General features: G+C 41.0%; 1 protein-coding gene across 2 annotated transcripts; it reads left to right on the top strand.

The window, feature by feature from the left end:
• The first annotated feature begins 5,211 nt into the window (after positions 1-5,211).
• On the top strand, positions 5,212-16,448 carry znf622 (zinc finger protein 622). 2 transcript variants are annotated; one of them, XM_082512821.1, is made up of 7 exons: positions 5,212-5,355; positions 6,086-6,668; positions 6,851-7,135; positions 7,310-7,472; positions 7,615-7,730; positions 8,715-8,858; positions 15,301-16,448. In XM_082512821.1, exons 2-7 carry the CDS (start codon positions 6,092-6,094, stop codon positions 15,432-15,434), a joined length of 1,419 nt encoding a protein of 472 aa, XP_082368947.1. In that variant the 5' UTR covers positions 5,212-5,355; positions 6,086-6,091; the 3' UTR covers positions 15,435-16,448. The 2 variants fall into 2 exon arrangements, with proteins under 2 accessions (XP_082368947.1, XP_082368946.1); XM_082512820.1 differs by having other exon boundaries at positions 5,213-5,355; positions 6,086-6,674.
• Positions 16,449-22,270: the final 5,822 nt, after the last annotated feature.

The following is a 22,270-nucleotide window of genomic DNA, read 5'->3' as shown; positions in this document are numbered from 1 at the left end:
TCCCCAAAACCTAAATTATTAAGGACTTTCATCAAAAAAGTATGGTTAATGTTATCAAAGGCTTTTTCCAGATCTATTCCTAGACAACAAAGGGGAATGTTCCGCTCTTGAACTATCCCTTATGACAGCCAAGCTGTCTGTCATCTTACGTCCTAATATCCCACGTTTGCCCTACTCCAATTAGCTTAAGTATAACTGATTGCAACCAGAAAAATAAAGCTTTAGTAGATATTAAAATTTTAGCTAAAGCTTGATTTTTCTCACTATTCCATTACGTAGGTAAGACAAACATTTCCCTACTCAAACCTATAATGCTATTCTTTACTAGCAATAAAAACTCTAAGGTGTAGTCAACACATATCACAATACTAAATCCATTTTGCTATAAACACACTCTAAAATCAACTTTAATAAGTGACAAGGATTCTCCTCCTTCTTCACCTGGTCTCTTCCGGTGACCTCAGACTAACTAGGAAACTTGTACTGGAAATTTCTTTATTTTTATGTATTGATCACATATTTTAATTACATCACTTTAGTATGGCAAAATCACTCCTGACACCTCTTTGTATACATGCATGTGAAATGTTCTCACAAGTGGGCCTCAGGTTTTATTACACCTCACAGAGGTGTAGACTTGAAGATCTCCAGAACATCCTGCTTTTAGGGAGGTGACGGGTGGTCGTAACTTTTCTTAGAGTGGGAGAGGGGCAAGGATGAGCTGGATTGAAGGCATAGAGCTATATGATGTGCTGTGGAATGTTCTTTGTTTGAGAGTGCTCTGGGAAGGTATAAAATGGTTCAGGGCGGTGTCCTTCTTCAGAAAATTGTTTGGTGTTTGGTCTGAACATTCTTTCCACTGCAGTGTTTTCTTTTTTTAATAAACCTCACTTCAAAGATAACCCTGGTTGTTGAAGTTTATTCAAGATTTTCTATAACAAACTATAAATACAGGAAGTGACGCTGCATTTCCTCCTTTCGATCCTTGAACACAGTGTTACGACCCGGCTCAAAAGCCGCAACATAAAAAAAAGGAGATGAATAACAGAGTGTGGGTGAGAAGAGGTTTCATCCTAAAATGGAAAACCAGGTTGGCTAAAATGGCTGGTGCCACCAAGGCAAAGACTAGTGCACTGCCGGAAAGCTTGCCTCAGGTATGCTTTTATCCACACCTGACTAGGTGTGGCCAATTAGCACCAGCTGAAAACACGGAGACGATTAAAAGCTGCAGAGGGACGTAACAACAGGTATGTAAGGTGAGGGTTTTTCAAAGTGTTTGTTGAATTGGCACAGGCAGAAGAGTTGGATGAGGCCGGAGACTTGTATCACATTCCTTAAACACTTCAAGCTGTAAGCTAATGATAGTTATATAAGAACAGATGCTGCTGGTGCAATAAGCTGTACATTTTACGTCCAATGGATGCATGATCTGATTAGTTGACTAATCGCAAAAATAATCAGTGACTAGTCGACTATCAAAATAATCGTTTTGGGCAGCCATGTATTCTTCCCACACACCTTTGTGATTTGAGGAAAATCAACCCTAAAACTATAGCACACATTTTACATTATCTGCATTCAGATGGGGTGGGTGTTAGTCTGCTTGTGCTAACTGGGATATCAGTGTTTAAATTGGTCTGTTCAGGCACAGCAGGAGGAGTCAGAGGGTGCAGCATCCCCGGTTGAAAAGATGGCCTCTCAAACTGATGGTTCACAATCCTTTTATTAAACAGCCGTGTATGTGAACACACCGTAAGAGCTACAACATACAGAATAAAAGACTATTAGTAAATCAAACAGTGTATTACCTTTAACCTTTTGACTTACTCATTAATCACAAAGTAATTATCTTTACCTTACATAACATATAACAGTGAAACAAATTTAGCATATAAGTGAAATCGTTGCATCGCTGCCTAAACATGACGAGATACGTTAGCGCCCTCTAGTGGGTGAAAACTTAGCCTTTATCCTTAGTAGCAGTCAGCAGCTATATGCTCCGTAAAACAACAAGGTACATATCCACAGGACAAACTTTGTTACGAACCTTGTTCCCTCATCAACCAGGTGCTAAGAAACTGCTTTCAACTCAGTGTTGCACCTTAATAGCCGTTCTTTTCCCCATTCCCGTCCATTAACCATATAGCATAACTCGCGCTTCTGCTATTTGGTTTACGCCACTTGATTTACGGCACCTTGTAGCTCTGTGACTTTCAAAATAAAAGCACCCACTGGGTCCAACAATATAATAGTAACTCATAACTTTACAAAACACTTTACAAAATATTAATGAGGTCATTTACAGAGGGTTCAGAGTCTGTTACCCCAGTAAGTGACTCAGAGCTTAAGTTGACCTTTTTCTGGAACCAAAAAGAAAATGTACTTGCTTGACCTTTATGTAATTAATGGCTCTGAAATTATGCCTGTGTATGAATAGAAATTTATACACAATGACACACACATCATGTTTTTAAGTCGTGTGTGAGGCAGTAGAGTATGAGCTGTAGTACTGAGCTTATATTCATAAACAATAACTGTAGACAAGTTAAATAATTCTTTAAATGCGATAAATATCAAAAGAATGATTGTATCATCAGTACTTCTACCATCATTATATGCAAAGAGCAGGAATGCACTCAAAATGTTCATTATTACTGAACAATAATTGGCAAAGGAATAACTGAACCCTATTTATTTATTTAAACTCTGGTCATAGCATTTGAATTAGTTAGTAATCAACTGTTTGTTAAATCACGTTTTGCTATTAGTAACAGACTTTTACTCTCATGAATACAATCTCCACAATCAAACATTTATAGAAATTTTATGAAGAACATAGTATCGTCAAGCCTTAAAGAAGCTGATGGTGAACGGAAAATGAGTCAAGTCACACACGTTGTATAAATTCCTTCCTCTTCTTCTTGCCCTCCTCTTGCCAGTACCACTTGTATGAAATCACATTTATGTAAGTATCATATAAGATATAAAATGCCCATTTGATGGGCATCCCAGAAAGTTGATTCTGTTCATCTGGACGTCCTGGGTTATTGACTCAGTTTTTGAGTTTATTTTGAACTTGTGATTAATTTCCTTGGAATTAAGAGATAATTTATGTGCTTCCTGAGTATCTTACTTTCTAGTGCCTCTGAGTTTGGTATTTATAATTCTTGATTTCTTGTTTTGTTATGTTGGTTCCCCTTCCATGTCTAGTCTGCTCTAGTTTTGTCTCTGTGTTTGGTCTTTATCTCTGTTCTTGTTTACCTTCAGTCTCCCCAGTTTGTCATAGCTCCATGTCCATTTGTCCCCAGTCCTAGTGTAAAGTTCTCATGTCATTGTATGAGTCTTGGTGTGCACGTGTTACTTCCATGCCACCTCCTGGGAAGAGCTGAGGAGAGTCCCAGATGAGGGGTCACCCAGTAGCCACAGAGCAGAAGCCAGAGGGGGCTGGACAGGCGTGCCCGCCGGCTCTGCTGGCAGCCAGCTGTGCCAGAGTGAACCGAGCCGCAGGCCCAGAGGCCGAAGGCCCGAGGGCCCCCTACACCCCGGAAGAGGCCTGACCGAAATCTCTTAAAACACCGGGCCCCTCCCCTACCTTCACTGTGTGCTCATGCACCTAGCACAACAGAGTTTAATGTGGAAGAAGTAGCTGAAAAATTAAGAAAAAAAACCCTAAAAAATAAATGCAAATGTGTCAAATGAACCAACTGTCAATAATAGTATTCATAACAATAAGCCTTTGTAGTCAGAGGACGCTGCTGTTGCTAGTACCAGCCGTGGAAAAGTACAGGGGGACGGATTAGTATCAACATTGTGTTGATACTGTGTTGGTGTTTGGCTCAATAGCGCCATCTGCAGGATTAAAAAAACATTGATGCAATCTTAATAAAGAATGTGGAGAGACTGAACTTCAATCTGACTACTGGACATCAAATGAGTGATGAATGGTCCTGTTTAAATAACCAGCTAATGATGCCAAATGAACAAAAGAAAAGTGTCTATTTTTTGTTCACTGCGTGGTACGGCAGCACTACTGCACTACTGCTGTGGACCGCAAACGCCTACAGAGAGTGATAACAACCGCGGAGAAGATCATCAGGACTCTGCTGATCTCTCTGCAGAGCATCTACCATCGCAGAGTCCAGAGGAGAGCTGCCTCCATCCTCAAAGACGCCACACACCCCCAACACAGACTGTTCACACTTCTCCTTCTGCAGACGAAGCTTCAGAAGTGTGAAATCCAGAACATCCAGACTCAACAACTCATTCTTTCCCACTGCTATCAGGCTTCTGAACAGCTGATCTATTTTTGAACAGTAATAATAATTTTTTGCACATCAGGTCATCCTGCATATTAAGCTCATAGCTCTTTTGCACACATCTCTGTTTCACAGTTCAATATTCTCTTCTTTTTTGTCTTAATTTATTTATTTGTACTATTTGTATTTTAAATCACTTTTATTGTCACATCACATGTGCAGGAATCACTGAATGTAGTGTAAAGTGCTTTGGGGTCCTATGGGCTAGAAAAGCGCTATACAAATGCAGGCCATTTACCATTACCAAACAAAGACAGCTCTGGGAACTATAGTAGTAATATACGACGGAAGCAGAGGCCAAGAAAATAAATGGCCTGTTTGGATCCAAAGATCCATTCAGTGTGTACACTCAGCTACAAGGGAAAAATGTCACAAGGGCAGACCAGAGGGAATAACAATCAGGATGCAAGATACCTCCAGAAGATAAGACAGGTGTTGAGAGCAGTGGGAATAAAATCCAACAGTTCAAGCCTATACCCTTTCAGTTTATCACCCAGGTTAAACTGATTACCATCACAGATCTGACTTAAAAACAAAACAAAACCAAAAAATCTGCCCACAGTTAGTGGTTAGCACTATGGCCTCACAGCAAGAATATTTGGGGTTTACGTTGTTTAAATCCACCAGCTGGCCACGTGTCTGCGTGGGTACTCCTGCTTAATCCAAACGTCCAAAGACATGTCTGTGTCTCTTTATATGTCTCTCTCTATATATATATTTAGCTCTCAAGTTGTTTTTCCTCTTTTTAAAAAAAATTTTTTTTTAACGGCTAGCCTTTGTTTTACTTGAGTTTCAGTTCACAATAAAAGCTTTTTGTTGTGAAAGATTAGCCATCCTTGTATAACAGGAACCGTTTTATACACGGTAGGTGGCAGTGATGCGCCAGATCAGAAAAAAACCCCACCACGAAAAGGAAGTTCAAAGTTCACCAGGAAGTCATCCTCGTGTTTTTGTGGTGTAGTTACGGAATTGAGACAGGTGCGCACATACCAGAAAGTGATTAAAACACCTTTTTCGGAGAAGTCATCTCATTGAACAGGTGAGTAAATATTGGTGGAGAGTCGGTGGTGGTAATGTGCTGCTGTCGTCACCGTTACAAACGTATGATTTTAGCTGCTGTTAGCTTCAGTGTTTGCGGTGAAATGCGTGAAATTTCCGAGCTGGTTTCTGCCCAGTACGTTTATTTCGGAACAGCGCAGCGCCACCGTGTAAACACTGAATGTTGTAGCAGCTATTTTAGATTCAGTGTGCGTGTAGTATCGTTAATAATCTGCGTGGTTAGGTAAACACGTGACTTCACAACGCTAGCCGGCTAATGGCTAGCTCCGTATGCTAACCCTCCTAGCTAACATCCATATACAGACGGGTCATTAAAAATAATGACGTCATCACGTGTCTGAAAAGGAAATGTATAAACATTACACGTGGTTTTCTTTTTTTTAAAAATATGCATTTTATGGTTGTCACATAAAACAACGGTGAATGTTTGTACGTGAAAACGTCGTTTTTTCAGTTAATCTTGCATTTAAAATTCAGATTTTAAGGGCTAATTTTAATGGTATCGTTAAGAAGCATCAGAAAGGGCAAACAAAATAAAACATTTAACAAACTAGACATAACCAACTCCAGAGAACCAACTTTCTTTTAAATAAAATTGTTTACGGCTAAACATCTCTACATTGAGATGCCTGTGATTTTTTTTTTTTGTTGTTGTTTTTTTGGGGTTTTTTTGTGCTATATGCTGAAAGTAAACCTACTTGAATCCCCAGGTTCCCATGGCCTCATATACTTGCATCAGCTGCCGAGTAGCTTTCGCAGATGGTGAGGTGCAGCGTGCACACTATAAAACAGACTGGCATCGGTACAACTTGAAGCGGAAGGTGGCCGACATGCCCCCCGTCACTGCTGAAAACTTCCAGGAACGTGTCCTCGCTCAGAGGGCCGCTGCTGACCAGCAGCTGACCGATGCATCAGCCACTGAGTACTGCACCATCTGCAACAAGAAGTTCTCCAGCGCCAATGCTTACCAGAACCACCTGCAGTCCCACAAACACCAACAGGCCGAAAAGCAGACCCTTCTCGCTGCCCAGAGGAGAGTGGAGAAGATGAATGAGAAGAACCTGGAGAAGGGGCTTAGTGATGAAAAGGTGGATAATGACGCAAGGAATAAGGCCCTGCAACAGGCGCTGAAAGAACAGCAGAGATCGAGCCCTGCCAAGCAAGACCATGCACAGACCTCACAAGGAGCAACAAAGCAGAGAACTGAGAAGCTGGATAAACCTCCCAGGATGATGTGGCTGGAGGAGCAAGCCAAGAGGCGAGAAAGAGAAGAAGGTGGCACAGCTGGTGAAGGTAAAGGTGAGCAGATTAAATGAAATAAAAAGCATTTCTCAACTGTCTGAATGTCCTGCCGCACCCACAGAACATTATAAACTGAATGTTGACATCAACACTTGCACTAAATTTAGAGGGGAAAAAGCAGTGAAAATGTCATGTTGTCTTAGTTTGAATGTATTTCCATAAAAATGTTGCAGAAGACTGGGAGGATGTAGATGAAGATGATGAGGGCGATGATGGTGATGAGATGGAGGCAGATGATGAAGAGGAGGTGATGGATCAGGAGGAGGGAGAGTCCACCGCTCTGTCTGACACCCAACCTCCCGCTCTACCCGGCTCCATCCCCGTCACTGACTGCTTGTTCTGTTCCCACCACTCCAAGTCCCTCATGAAGAACGTCACACACATGACCAAAGTCCACAGTTTCTTCATCCCTGATGTGGAGTTCCTCGTAGATCTGAAGGGCCTCATCCGTTACCTCGGTGAGTTTTGACTGTAAAATTGCAGCAGCAAGGCTTGTATTAATATAATGGTGTAGTTACAGAAAGATGTGGTCAGGATTATCACATACATAAAAAATAAAACATTCTTTTGCACATGAATGTTTTTTTTTCTTTTGTGCTCTAACAATTTTTTAAAATTTATTTGTTTTACAGGAGAAAAAGTCGGTGCTGGGAACGTGTGCTTATGGTGTAACGAAAAGGGGCGTTCATTTTACTCATCAGAAGCAGTACAGAGTCACATGTTAGACAAAAGCCACTGTAAGCTCTTCACAGATGGCGATGCCGCCCTGGAGTTTGCAGACTTCTATGACTTCAGGTAATAAAGACTTTTAACCAGAGCCTCTCTTTAATGTTTAGCAAATAGGGTCCTTTTTTGTTTAGTGGGAATGGATATAATGCATCTTGCTTCGTTAAACCCATCAAAGGCTCATTGATTTTCACTTTTCTTTTGCCAACAGGAATAGTTACCCTGACAGAAAAGAGGGGGAGGATGCTGAAATGGATGATGAAGAGTTGGCTGATGACAAGAACCTGGAATATGACGACGAGACGATGGAGCTGATGCTCCCTTCAGGTGACTTGAAATGAGATTAGTTTTTATAATTGGAAATCCTGGTCAAGTCTTAAATGTATGTAAAGGAATTATATGAATGCTTGCTCTATAAGCCATAACTCTAAACTTTTCATAGCTAACATAAAAATCGGCACCGATTTGGTTTTTAGTTGGTAATGGGTCACATAGATTCAGACCGCAATGCTGATTGTCCAAATTTAGATATATGCTGTGGTGTATTAACAACAACAACCTGTAAAATAATCACATATAAACAATAATTAATATTTGTAGTCCTTTTGGTCAGGAATGTTGAAATAAATTAATTTGCAAGACTCCACCATTGATTTTTTTTGATAGTTTGCTCCGTCTGAAGAATGAAAGTTACTTTCAGTTAACAAGCTGTTGGAATTTGGGGGTTTTAGTAAGAGAAGAACACAAGAAAGATGTGATAAATTCAGATGATTCCAAAATTAAGGAATTAAGGCACATTCTGTAGTTTTAATGATATCTAGTCCTATGAAAATATAACCTGTTCAGACCAACTGCATCAGCTCATAATATCAATAATTTCATAATCATCCCTGTCTGAAATGCTGTGTACATTCTAAATTTACAAATTTGGAACCTATTAAAAACAACAGGCAACATCTTAATGGGTTTAGTAAATTTGGAAAATAATACATATAAGTATGTATTAACTTTGCCGTTTTTGTTGGGATTTTTTGGATAGTAAAAATATTAAATAACTATTACTAAAATCAATGAAAGGGTGAGCCACCAGCAGTACATTTGGATAACTGCTTACTCACTGCTGGCCTCTTCTATTTCCTGTTGATCTTATCTTAAGAAGAAAAATAATTAGCACTTTATCGTTGTCTGATTTGCCTTGTCCGACTGGAAAAACATGGCAGAATTGATTGCTGCTGCAGAACTGCTGAGCAAGTCTTTCTTTAGATTTCTCTGTTGTAACAGAATCCATGTCTTTGCTGTGTGTTTCTTCAGGTGCTAAGATTGGCCACCGCTCTCTTATGAGGTACTACAAACAGCGGTTCGGAGCCCAGCGAGCGGTGGTTCTGACCCACAATAAGAACGCCGTTGGCAGAGTGCTCCGGCAGTACAAATCCCTCGGCTGGGGAGGAGATACAGGTAAGAGTCAGTAAACACTCGTCAAAAAGCATGATATCATTTAGTTAGTAAGTTTTGTCGCAGCTCAATTTATGAATCACTTTTATGACTTTATGACAGTGCAGCCTGCTTGTTCAGCAATGAGTTGTCGACCCTGTTTCCATGTCAAAGCCTTTACTGTGTTAGCTTAGGCTTGTTACTCCTCCACATGCTGCGTAGACTGTGTGCGCCGTTCAGCAGTCATTCTACCCTTGGAGACCATTACTGTTAGCACTATTCTTTTGTAGCAAGCTGAGCTACAAGATGATGATGAAGATGATGGTTAATCAATGATGTTACTATGTCTTAAAAATGCAATAGAAGAAAATAATGATTCTAAGTGTTAAGAGGTTTAGAAAAAGATGTGGCTGTGGAAAGGTTTTTAATAAGAAACATGATTTTCTATAGTGCAGAGCTGAATTTCCTCTGTTTATCCAATCATCTTTGAGGATCTTAGTCCAGATCATTATTCATTGTTGTATCGCTATGCTACAGCCTGCAGCATTATGATTTTCAGTTATTAATCCTTCCTCAATTCTTGTAAATAATACCCAGAAACTCCTGGGAGCTTCATTATTCAGCTGCTGTTGGTGATAAAGGTCAATAATAATAATAATTCCATTTATATAGCCCGATTAAAAACAGAGAGCCAAACAACACACAGCTATACAATAGAATACAATACAATTTTATATAGCACATTAAAACCAGAGGTATGCCAAAGTGCTTCACAGAACCAATTAAGAGCAATAACAGATACAAATACAATTAAAGCTGCAAGCAGCGTTACGATTATTGACAAATGGCATAACAAACATTTCCGAGCTCGAGTCTCATCATGCCTGCGACCTTTGGGAGAGATTGGACTTTGTGTTTTTGAGTGACAGCAGATTACTGCTTTTTGGCGAGTGTTTGAAACTCCACGTGTCGCATGACCACCCCGTTTCCCTGAACGTAAAAAGCTTTGCAATTTAACATCACAAAGGTCTTTAGATTCCACGCACTGGAGATCGCGTCAATCTGACGAAATCCCTTGAAGGAGTTCGTCAAAATACGGAGCCTGAAAAGAGGGGAAATGTCCCCAAAATGACACATTAATTTTAAAATGGCTGACTTCCTGTTGGATTTGGGATATTGCTCCAAGAGACTTTTTTGTACATCTTGATATCTTCCATAAGCTTACCAGGTTTCAGACTCGTAGATGAAACACAGAGCAGGGGCTGATGTTTTGACATTTTGTAGGGGGTGCTGTTCAGTTTTGTGCTATTCAATGAAAATGATCACAAAACAAGAGCTTTCATGACATTGGAGCTGTGTGCCAAATTTCAAGACTTTTTGAACTTTCCAAGCCCCTCAAAAACCACTTCATCTTTCATGGTGAACAGCGTTGCCGCCAGGGTGTGCCGTTCAGTTTAAAGTCACAATTTTCGCACTGAAGCATCATGAGGGACTGATGGTGATATTCATCGCTTTTGAGGTGGCCACGACGAACCTGTGAAAATCAGTACAACAAAGTATAAGACATGACATTTCCTGTTCCAACTAGGTGGCGCTCTGCGTATTCCTGACAATGGGCATATCAATCTGTTCAGGGCGGGTCTGGCATCATGTCTGTAAAGTCTGGTACTGATCAGACTGGATTTCATTGAGTTATACTAATTTGTTTCTTCATGGTGAGACATGAAAATTCGCCATGCCGCTGAGGTCACACCCTTTTGCGAAAACTCACAGCTTTCACTGTAACCCAAGACCAACTCCTTAATGCTTTCCTGGAGAATTTTGAGGTTGCAGATGTCACCCATCACAATACTGTATCCCAAAGTGTAAAACATGACATTTCCTGTTCCCAAAAGGTGGCGCTCTCCCCGATGTCAAATGTGGCAGTTGAAATATGTTCAGGGGTGGAGCCTTATCATATGTGTGCTCTTTGGTCCAGATCGGACAATGTATGACAGAGTGAGAGGCAATAAGATTTTCATGGCGAGTCATCGAAATTCGCCATGGCGCCACGGCCTCACCGTATCCCGAAAACTCAAAATCTCCGGAATTTAACATGGCCCAGTTGTGTAGTTGACACTGACCAAAGATGAAGTTTATGCAATCAAATCCCAAGGAGGAGTTCGCAGAAGTTCGAGGCATGGAAATGGCAAAATTAGAGCCAAAATGTCACCTTCACTTTTAAATTGCGGACTTCCTGTTGGGTTTGCGTCAATGGGCCCAGTGACTTTTTTGTTCGTCTCGGAATGATACACACGTGTGCCAGATTTCATACATGTAGCTCAAACGATGTGTTCGTAGGGCTGCATTTAACAACGCATAAGTGGCGCTCTAGAGCCATTTCCCAGTGCTCATATGTAAAACAATTAAAATACGAAATTTTTCACCAGACCTGATGCATGTGCAAAATTTCACGAGTTTTTGAGCCCTCAAAAAGGCGCTTGTTTTGCCTGAATAATAATAAGAAGAAGAAGAAGAAACGGAGCAGATACAATAGGGCCTTCGCATTCTCAGTGCTCGGGCCCTAAATGGCAATATATTTGCTAACAATAAATCGCAGAGCAGAAGATCAGTGTCAACACAACAAAAAAAACAAAAACGCCACCTTCTGGCACTATTTGGCAACTGAGCTTTACAGTTTAATTCTGAAATACGCTTTTACTCCCCAAATTACTGAGCATTAATATGATTGCTTCCACTGATGTCAGTGCTTGGATGATTATCATTAGGCATCAAAGTTGGACTGGCTCTGCACCAGGACTTGTACTGAGCCAGTGGGAAAGGACTGCCAAAAGAAAAATTCATGCAAAGATTCCCCCCTTAAAACACAAATGGCGATGGACCGAGTAGGTGCCCAGTGGTTGTTATACAATCTAATATTTTGTTGGACCACCTTTAGCAATGCTGCAGACAGGCAGGCACACGGCCCCTACCCTCACTAACAGCTGAAGTAGTTGATGTTCACAACACTGAGCAACACTTTCCAAATGTATATGTATAGTTCTTATCCCAGTTGTAGTAGTTTAATTCTTTTTCTCAATTGTTTTCTTTGCTTGATGCAGACTATTAGTTTGAACCTTCTGAAACAGAATAATCTCTTTTCCACAATCATGGAATATGTCGTCCAACATGTTTTTTTTTGTTTGGGGTTTTTTGGGTTTTTTTTTGTTTGTTTGTTTTTTAACCCTCCTGTTATGTTGCGGGTCAGATTGACCCAGAACAGAAGAGATGTCACACGTCATCTGCATCACTACAGAAAACAAAAAAAATAAAAATTATAAAAGAAAATTGTAAAATAATCAATGCCAGTGTTTCTGACACTTTTGGATGAGTAAATGTGCCCCGGGTCAATTAACCCAGGACCATAAATGGTGTTCCAGGAAACCAACATAACAGGAGGGTTAAATGCGAAGCATCAGTTAGGATTGAAACATATTAGTCACTGTTAATTATGTGGTTCTTACTTATTTACTAAGTTAAACCCATTTGTAAACAGATTTGGTAGCTTTGCTTTGTTTGGCTGTCTTCTGTGGAACAAACTAGACTATTATGCACAGATAGGACCAACAACAGTGCTAGCTGTTTGAAGTTAAGCCACACATGCACAAATGATTAACTGCCATTATTTCAGTCATATAACATTTATATTAATGTATAAAATGTCAACCTTTTTTGGAGTGGTAAAGGCATTTAAAAAAACACTTTTGCTCAATATTTGCAGGGACATATTGAACAATTATTTAGCATCGAGACTCATTTTGGTAAATTTCTTTTTTTTTTTTCTTTTTTTTTTTGCCTGTCCCGTTTGGCTCTTTTGCCATCAGAATTGTTGTCTAAAGGCAAAGAAAGATGCCCAACGGATTTACTTTACCAAATTGACCATCCCAGCCTTGCCATAATGGTCCATTTGATTCACCTTTTATTGTTTATTTTATTTTCACTTACTGAACATGGGACAGACTTGACTGGGGGAAAGAAGGGGAGAAAGAGAGGGAAAGAGAAACAGCTGAGAAGAGGGACGGGGGAGAAGGGCAAAAACCAACAGAATGAGCAGAAAAAGAAAAAAAAGAAGAAAAAAAGAAAAGAAAATGCATATATCAATCACCTGGGTCACCTGCTGAGAAAGAAAAAAGAAAACAAGCAGAAGAGAACAAGAGTAATAGAATAAACAACATCACAATGATATATGGGAATATGACAGTAAATACTAAATATTAAACATTATTGTGCAGCACATAAGATCAACAGAACACAGTGTGCTTTGAGGTAGGAGCCAAAAAGGGTGTAGTTTGTGGGTGTGATCACCCGTGTGTACACCTGTGAGCATGGACGCGCTTGTTTTTAAAAGGTTCCTTCATGTAATGATCTGCTAGAGGGTGTGGGGGGGCCACAGCCCCGTCCTCCAGGGCATGAAGCAGGTATGGAGGAGATCAAAACTCCAGACATCCAGAGGCCCCCAGAACACAAGAGACCAAGGAAGACCAACAGAGGGGCAGCCGCGCCACTGTCCCAGAAAGAGCTGAGGAGAGTCCCAGATGAGGGCTCACTCAGCAGCCGCGGAGCAGAAGCCAGGGGGGGTTGCAGTGACGCGCCCGTGAGCTCCGCCGGCAGCCAGCCGTGCCTGAGTGACCGAGCCCCAGGCCGAGAAGCCGGGGGCACCCCACCTCCGAAGTGGCCCGAGCGAGCCCCAGGCTCCAGGCCCCGATAAGCGGCCGCCAACGAGTGAGCCGGTGTGTACCTGGACGCCCATCCCCGGACACAAAGAACCACCAACGCACCGACACCTGAGGGAGTCCGCCACTGGCAGGGGAAGTGGTGGTAGGGGGAGATAGGCCTCCAAACCTTGGAGGGCCTAAGATGTCCCCAGAGAGGTGGCGCCTGACACCCAACCTGACATATAGACACAGACATACAGGCACACACAGACACAAACATCCATTCCCACCCTCATGCTCTCATATGCACTTACTCCACACTCAACCAACGTGGAGACAGACATAAAGAGACGCTGTACACACGATCACGCTCCCCAAGCGTACTCTAAGCCCCGGGTCTAGGTACCCTTGCCCCTGGAGGGGGGGGAACTGCACCCAGACCCAGGTGGTGTTACCCTTTTCCCTGCGGTGGGGGGAGGCAGACCGCCCCGACTCCGCAGCAGCAGGGAGGCCCCACACTCCAGACCGCAGTTGGACGGCCAACTCCTCCTCCTAGCCCCCCCGCTCCAGCAGGTCGCAGAGAATGGGGGTGAGAGAAGACTCCAAACCTCCCTCCACCCGCTCATTGTAGTGTTGATGCATGTGTGTTCTAAGGTGCAATTAAAACCCAGGAGGGCATGGAGCTACCTGCCAGAGAGCAGCAGGTAAGCGCATAGTCCCACCTGCTGGCCCTCAATGTCTACGTGTATTTAACATTGAGAGGTGGGCAACGACGCCAGGGGTGGGGTGTACACCCTGATGGTACTTTGGATTCCGTGTATCGTGCCCACCCCCAAGATCCTATATGTATGTGTAATGAGAGTGTGAGTAATGTGAATGTCTAAGTTGTGGGATAAAATTGAGGCAGAGGCAGCCAGAAGGGGACAGAGGGGGGGGGTGGCCTCCTCTGCACCCTGGTGACATACCCCTACTCCAAGGTGGGTGGTTGTGATGGAGCGGGAAGAGGGAGGCAGCTGGAGATGGGGAGGGAAGGAAGGGAGGGGCAAGTGACCCCTCCCTGGGGCCAGCTCCCCCCCCGCTGACCCCAGTAGGCACCCCCATACTCCGCGACCCACCAGGGAAAGGGGGCCCAGGCCCATCCAGACCGGGGCCCAGCGCAGCAGCGCCTCCCGGCCCCACAGAGCCCAGGACAGTCCACCCAACCCCACCACAGAGAAAACTGCACCCACCCCACCATCCACTCTTCTTCCAGACTACATAAGACAATAAACACCCAGGCTGAGATCTTCCTCCACCTCTCCTGTATCTCCCCCTCCTGTAGAGAGATTTTGGTAAATTTCTAAGGAGTTCCACAGAGCATTGTTTGATGGCTTTAGATGTCGTTGGCTTTGCATGTTTCTCCTCTCTTTGCTGCACACTTTGGTGGCCCTGCTCCATGCAGCTCATCGCAGACTGTCCCATTTGGGCTGTTAAATAATGGCAACAATTTTTAGCTTTATTACTGTGGCCAGAAGGCGAACGTGTTACATTTTACTTGCAAATAATAATGAAAATGTATATTTTAAGACCAAAAAAATGGTCACAAGAATCACTTATGACAAAATGTTAGCTTTACTGTTTTAATTTAAATTTGTGTCATTTGCTGCTGTCTGTGGTCGATGTGACACCTTGTGCTCATTGTTTATCAAATTTTAACTGAGAAAACCTCTGCGATTTGATATTCTGACACACTGCTCACATGTTACTAACTCCCTCATCTTTCTGTCTCTTAGGTAACAGTGCCCTCAATCAGAAACAGAAAGACATGCAGTATGTACAGATGATGAAGTCCAAGTGGATGCTGAAGATGGGCATAAGCCACAACACCATCAAGCAGAAGCACTTCAGAGCCCAAGTTATGTTCTAAACTCGGACTGAATAACAGGACGGAGCTAAATGAGAAAAGGACTGGCAAGCTCTGAAGTTTAACATCTTCACTAACTCCAAGAAATCAGGCAGATGTCCTTGAACAGTGGTAGGAACAGAAATCGGGCTCGTCAAACGCACAGACTGTATGAAAAGGATGGATGTGGCCATTGTGTCACTCACTGGTTTGTGAAGTCTTGTTTTTAAGCCTCAAACACAGAAAATTGTCAGTCACACTTTTAAGCGAGATGTCATAAGTAATGTGTGGATTAGACCAGGAAACCAAAAGATACTACAGGGTTATACTCTGGATCCTTATTTATCACAGGGTAGCCAAGACCTCAAATTATGTTCTTCTTCATCAACTATTTTACTCTAAATACGACCAAGATTCCCAAAATTTAAAATGTTGTGTTAAATATGAGTTGAAACCAGTGAATGCTCATCAGAAAAGGTCATAGATAAAGTGAAAAAATGCAGGTTTCAAGCATTTCTCCATTGGGTCCACCCATCTTTTGTGTACAGCCTATACTGAAAACCTGATTACAGTCATTCTTTGTTGCGTTTAAAGTAATGCACTAATGCCAGTTTTGAGGGTTGACGATTGCAGGGAATCTTTGATGTGGTAAATCTTTATCTTTGATCTTCGATAAAGCTTCTTGAATTTTTTAGAGCCTTTAATTTACTTTGGTAAAAAAAATCATCTGTCATCTCTCAAATGCTGCTGTACAAAGTGCAGGTTCTCTGTAAATCTCCTTGAAATTGTGATAGAGATCCTGGAAGCTCTTATCGACTTCATTTTGAAAACAGCCTGTTTGAAAACAGATCAAGGACACGAATCACACTTATGAGTTCTTTTTGAAATTATATAAATCCTGTAAAAGCTACATTACATAAATGATAAGAAACTGTTTTAATACTTTGGACAAAACTTATTTAACTGATAGGATTTCATCTTTGTCGTTCAACATGATCGGAACCAATTCAACTAAATAAATGTTTGATATTTACCGCATACATCGCAGTCTTCCTGATGCAATGTTTCCTTACTTTTTATATTTTGTGTTTAAATAGAAAAAAACTGAATCTTTAAAATCAGCATTGTTTTGTTTGTGCTTAAATCAATCAACTCCTCATCCTTTCAACAATGTGACGATTGCTTCGCTTCCAACTAGATGAAACAGGCCCTTCATATGAGACATACAGTCAGGTGCATACGTTTTGTACAGTTACCACAGTGGATTTTGAAGCAAAAAAATATTTATAGTTGGGCAAAAGAATGATATATCGTGATAACGTCAGTCTGTCTGGAGGTTTCTTCGTCTTAATAGCGTTCTGTTTCTCTCACGTCCCTAATTGTTGTTCGGGGATCGTCTGATTGTTGGGGGTTTTCAATCTCAGAAATCGGGTATTTACATTGGAATATAAAGTGCCTTTCAGCCAAATGCTGATGTAAATGGACACTTATGCAACTTCAAAATAATTCTGTTCACCTAAATATTTTGAAGACAGCCTCTTAGGCCCAAGACTAGTCTCAAGATCAGAGCTTCTTCAACTGCAGGACGAGGACTTACGTGGTATCGTACAGGTGATTGCAATGTTGTGGTTGATGGATATACAACTATCATTAAGTCCAGTTCACAACAGTGGTTGAAGTTGGCAGTTATGACATATTTACTACCACATTTCTCTTCTTTGTTTCCCATTTATGTTTTTCTATCATTTTTAATTCACCACAGTCAGAGAAGCAACACCTCACTTCACAAGTATTTACTCTTATCAATGACACTTGGATGCTTGTTACTATATTTATTCTTTTTCATTTATGAGAAATTTGAAAACACTTTTTTTCCTCACTGTGACATTGCAATTTTCCTCCCATGATCACTCTGCTGCTTTCAGATACGTCAGATTTATCAATGACTCTGAGCCTCGTGCAGATGATGTAATCGAAAGCCGATTGGGCTTCGGCAGGATGCTGACCCACCGCGCTGCCACATTAATGAGCTCAGTTACTCCATTTGTTTGTGGTGCTCCACTTTATCTTTGGCAGGCTCTCCACTTCCTTTCGTCGGCTGGGAGAGTGTTTGCGGCTTGATGGTTTCAGGGGTTTAGGGCTCTTTGCCCGTACAGCACACCACTGTTTGACATAGTCGACAGGAAAAGCAGAGGAGGAGGGGCCATGCAGACTGGCCGACGGCGAGAAGGAGACTAATTGATCAGGATGACGTGGAGAGGGATGGGGCAGATGGCTAAGAAGCGTTAGCACTGTGGAAGTCATTGGAGGAGGTGATGCTAACTAGACAGACTTCTTTCTGATGGTTGATACAGGTTGTTTTAGAAGCTGATGATATAGAACACTGTCTCATTGAACATTTTTGTGACAAATCTACCTCAGGGTGTTTTTGTGAAATTAAAATGGAGTTAAATAAACCAAATTCATGTAAAGACCCCTCCTCCCAAACGAATTAGCAGCTTATTTTCATTAGGGGGTGTGTTTTTTGTTTCATCCGCTTAAAAATTGAGTGATTAAAGAGATTTGAATGATTGGATCATAGCTGGGCTTGATTATCTTCCCCCTCACTTTCATGGAAATAATTATTTTTAGTCATGCTGGCAGCATGGCTTCAGGACAGCAGTGTCCATCAGCCTGTCCACCAGTTTAGTCCAGACTGAGATATCTAAGATCATACTGGCACTAAATCTCATGCAGATATTATTTTTCCACAGAGGTTGAATCTGATCCACTTTCACAATTCACCGACGTTTCCCCTCGCACCATAGTGAGAGTAACATCTTTTGTTTTGAGTGAAATGTCTTTGGTATTGGATGGTGTTCCTTAATCTTTCTCACTCTCGGGATGAGTCGTAGAACGTAGCAATTATCTTTGAGATCAGGTCAGAATTTTTGTTTATCCAATAATTATTTCATAAATGGATATTTCTAATGATTCTCCCTTCAGTACCAACAGTGTTTCAGTTGATATAAAAGGTGACAATGAAAAAAACCAACATACGGTGTCCTAATAGTGTGTTGGACCAGTACCTAACTCCATAACAGCTTCAAAGCTCCATTGGTTCCTCAAGTCTCTGGAACTCTAATCGATGGTGTACGCAGTTCTTCCAAATGATATTCTTTCATTCTGTATGTTTAAGTTGGAGAGCACTGTCGGGCACTCCCATCTGTGTTCAGATATGTTCACATTATGTTGATACTCAAACCCCATTGCTGGAGCCATTTTCATTTTGGATGAGACCCCTCCTATTAGAATAGAAATGTTTCATCACAGGATAAAAGATGATCACTCAGAATACCTTTGTATAGATTTGCACAAGAAAAGTGGAGCGAAAAGCATGCTAGCAAAATTCCCCTCCCAGCAAAGCAGAGTGACAAAATCCTCTCACTGTACCTTCACCTGAAATGATCACTGGTAAATGTAATCGTACTCGGAGCTAAACTCATAGACTTGCATAAAGGATGGATGTAGCCACCATTACATCCTCTACTGGTTGGGAATTTTTAGAGTTGGACCTGACAGTGAAACCGATGCCATCATTGGGTAACAATGTCTTGGCCACACTGTAAAACACTCAAGATGGAAAAACCTGACAAAAAAAAAAAAGATTTCATATTGATCTCTTATATCTGATGTAAAATGCATCAGTCTATAATTTGTTTGGCATAACTGAAGCAGTTTATGAAAGTCTGACTTATCACAACTGTGGTTTTAAGACAAATTGAATTGATCCTTTTTGATTCTATGGATCGTAATTTGCAAAATAACCATATTGTATTAAATAGGACTTACTGTCTACAGTTCATTATGTGTTAAAAAGTGAAAAACTACAACAGGAGTGCTATGCTAGAGATGCTCCACCTAGCATCGTCTCCATAGCCTTTATTCTCCCACAAATCGTGACCATAGTAATAAAACATAAGTGCATTTATTAACCATTTAAAAGCTTATACTGAGGCTGCAGAATGGCTCTAAAAATAGTTTTGTCAATCAGAGGTCAGCTCAAGGCAAGAGTTTCGATTTCTGTCTATTTTAGATGCTATACGAGTCAGCTGTTAAATCCCTTGCAATACTTAAAACTGTCAAACTTTCTTTATTCATTTATGAATTTATTGCAGCTCTTCTGACTGAATCATAACTTTAATAACATTATTTTTCTTCTTTCTCCTCAAGACAGCAAAAGTGACTTTTTACAACCTGGCAACAAAAAGGATTTCATGCCTTGTGTCTGATATGGTGTATAACTCGTTTAGCTTAAGTAATTAATGAATTTCTGAATTATTAGAACTGCTGTTTTTAGACAAATTATAAAATATTTACAGACAAAACTAAAAATATGAAAGAAAATTTCAGTTTCTCTGTCTGAATTCATTAGGAAGATTGGCGCCGCCCCATCAGGCAGAAGGTTAAACTCAAAAGTAGATTCAGAGACGGCCTAAGTCACCACCCCTCCTAAACACAATGTGTTGAGAAGCAGTTCACCCGGCCCTCCCTGCTCTCAGCACGATCCCGGTCTCCCTCTGAGCCCTGGGGACCTGGTATTGATCGGTGTCTCGTAGGTAGTGATTGGACATGAGTGGATAATTTCCTTTGCTGCATTAGAGTCCATTACTGGCCTGCTCCCCGGAAAGCGATAGACATCCTCAAAAAAAAAAAAAATGAGAGAGAAGATTCTTCTTGGAAAAGCAGTCTCCGACAAATGATTCGCCAGCTGAGGCTCCTTGAACTTTATTATCAGGTCCATTTGGAGGATGATAATAGATACTGGGTAACAGCAAAGGAGGATCTGGCATTAACTGAGACGTTTTCTGTCGTTTTCTCAAGCCTGGGGGTGTTGCGTATGTTAAATAAGAAAAACAAAGATGAAATAAAGCTGATATATACAGACACAGAATTATATTCATTCAGAGAAAGAATCCCAGCTGAGTTTTAACCTTTACAGACTTCCTCCCACGGAGGCCGAGCAGGACTATTCTCAGCTTGAGAGTCTCTCTCAGAGCTCCTCGGGAGCGTTTGTTTTGCTGGGTGAATCATTACTCATTGCCACCGTGACATCCTTTGTTTCATTCTCCTGTTTCTTCTTACTCACTGGGATCCTTTTTCTTCACGTTCGAGTGGAAATTGTGAAGCAGCAAGGCTCTATATTTACTAAAAGAAAGAAAAAAAGAGGGGGGTGGGTAGCTGCTGAATGAGAAACATTGATATGCTGAATATGAACACAAATACACTCCCACAGGGGCATGAAACACAGAAAAAGAGCTTACACTGACAACTACTCTGGATTGTCATGCATGAAATTCCAACGAGCTTCTCCCATATGGAAAGTCTTTCCTTTTTTTGAAGAAATGGTTTTGATGACTTCTTCAAATTTCGTCCAGCTGGTTAGATATTAAAATGAGGTTCACATTTGAAAATGTCTGTTTTAAATAATGATGCATGTATGTATTTAAAGGTTTATTTAAAGCTTGTTATTTTTGCAGTAGTGGATTAAAACTGTTACACAGAAACGTATTGAAAAAGCTTGTGTCTCAGCCCAGGCTTCATCTGTGCTGTGGAAACCGAGCCAAAATATTTAAACTCCCCCTCGGAGGGCAGATATACTTGTAAGCAATAATGCAGATTGTAGACTAAGACCCCGTGTTCGATTTAAATCAATAACTGCCCTTTACAATTTATAAAGAGTTGTATCCTGCACAGAACAAATATCAAGTCATCTCCAAAACCATATCTAGAAACCAACTCATTTAACCCACCAGTCTCAGCTAACCTGAACTGGTTAAATTCTAGTAAAATACTTCAGCTTAACTTCATGACATTATTTGTGATTTGCTCAAATTTGATTTGAGGATATTTCTTTGCTGTTTGTTTTTAGCATGTAATTAAAGATAATTACACCACCCGCTCGTTATTTACATTTGTTTTAAGCTTAAAGCTTTATTAAAACTGCAAAATTCCTCAGTGTGTTGAAGGAAATGGGGTAAACCGTTAGGCATTACAGGGATCTGAAGCAGACATTAGATTTATTGCTCCTGTAACATCAGATACCCCATTGGTATCCTTTTCTATTCATTTCTAAGGAGGCTATCTTACCCCTCACCTGTATATAAATGGCATCCAGGGTCTACGTAAAGATCCATAAAACAAATACTTTTACTGTCATCACTGTGATCACCAGAGTGCAAGAATGTGTTAAAGAAGCCTGTGATACTAGTACAAGTTTTTCACATAACTGCATATAATTAACATTTGTCTCCCACAAACTCACAGAACCCAGCTTTAGTGGATCTATAAAATTAAAGGTAAAATAAAGTTTAAATGGCTTGTTTCAGGTAATAGATTAACTATAAATTACACAAAGCTACAATGCCAGAGTCCTAAGACTAGAAATAAGCAGCTGGAAACGAGTATAATAAGTCACATTTAACTTCTTGTTAACATACTGAAGTTTAACTTTAAGACCATTAGCTGGCTGTTAGAACACTTCTCCACGTGGCCCCAAAACAACCATCAAAAGACACTTTCCTATAATGGATACTCATGGAATAACTAATGAAATGACCTTACCCTGTCAAATGCTCCTTAAATGCAATCAGGACCTTTAAAACAAACACTGTTTGTGACTCTATCATCACCAGAACCCAAGATCAAGAAGTGAGAAAGATTAAAGAACACCATCCAAAGACATTTCACTCAAAGCAAAAAATGAAAATGACTTGTGCATAAATAACACTTACAACCACACCTTCTTTAGACTATTAATGGCTTCCTGTTGTTGCACCCCTAAATTCATTATCAGCCACTTTAAGATCAGGCTTCAGCCT

Source organism: Aulonocara stuartgranti (assembly GCF_965226115.1).
Source record: "Aulonocara stuartgranti genome assembly, chromosome: 18".
In the NCBI taxonomy this organism is placed as follows: Eukaryota; Metazoa; Chordata; class Actinopteri; order Cichliformes; family Cichlidae; genus Aulonocara; species Aulonocara stuartgranti.
Note: the sequence above shows the minus strand (reverse complement) of the source record. Positions and strands in the feature narration are given on the sequence as shown.

Bases quoted from the DNA above. Each gene is read 5' to 3' on its own strand.
- znf622 (XM_082512820.1), top strand. From the start codon at position 6,092: ATGGCCTCATATACTTGCATCAGCTGCCGAGTAGCTTTCGCAGATGGT. The intron at 7,473-7,614 runs GTAATAAAGACT...TTTTGCCAACAG, and splicing joins GCAGACTTCTATGACTTCAG to GAATAGTTACCCTGACAGAA. The intron at 7,731-8,714 runs GTGACTTGAAAT...GTGTTTCTTCAG, and splicing joins GGAGCTGATGCTCCCTTCAG to GTGCTAAGATTGGCCACCGC.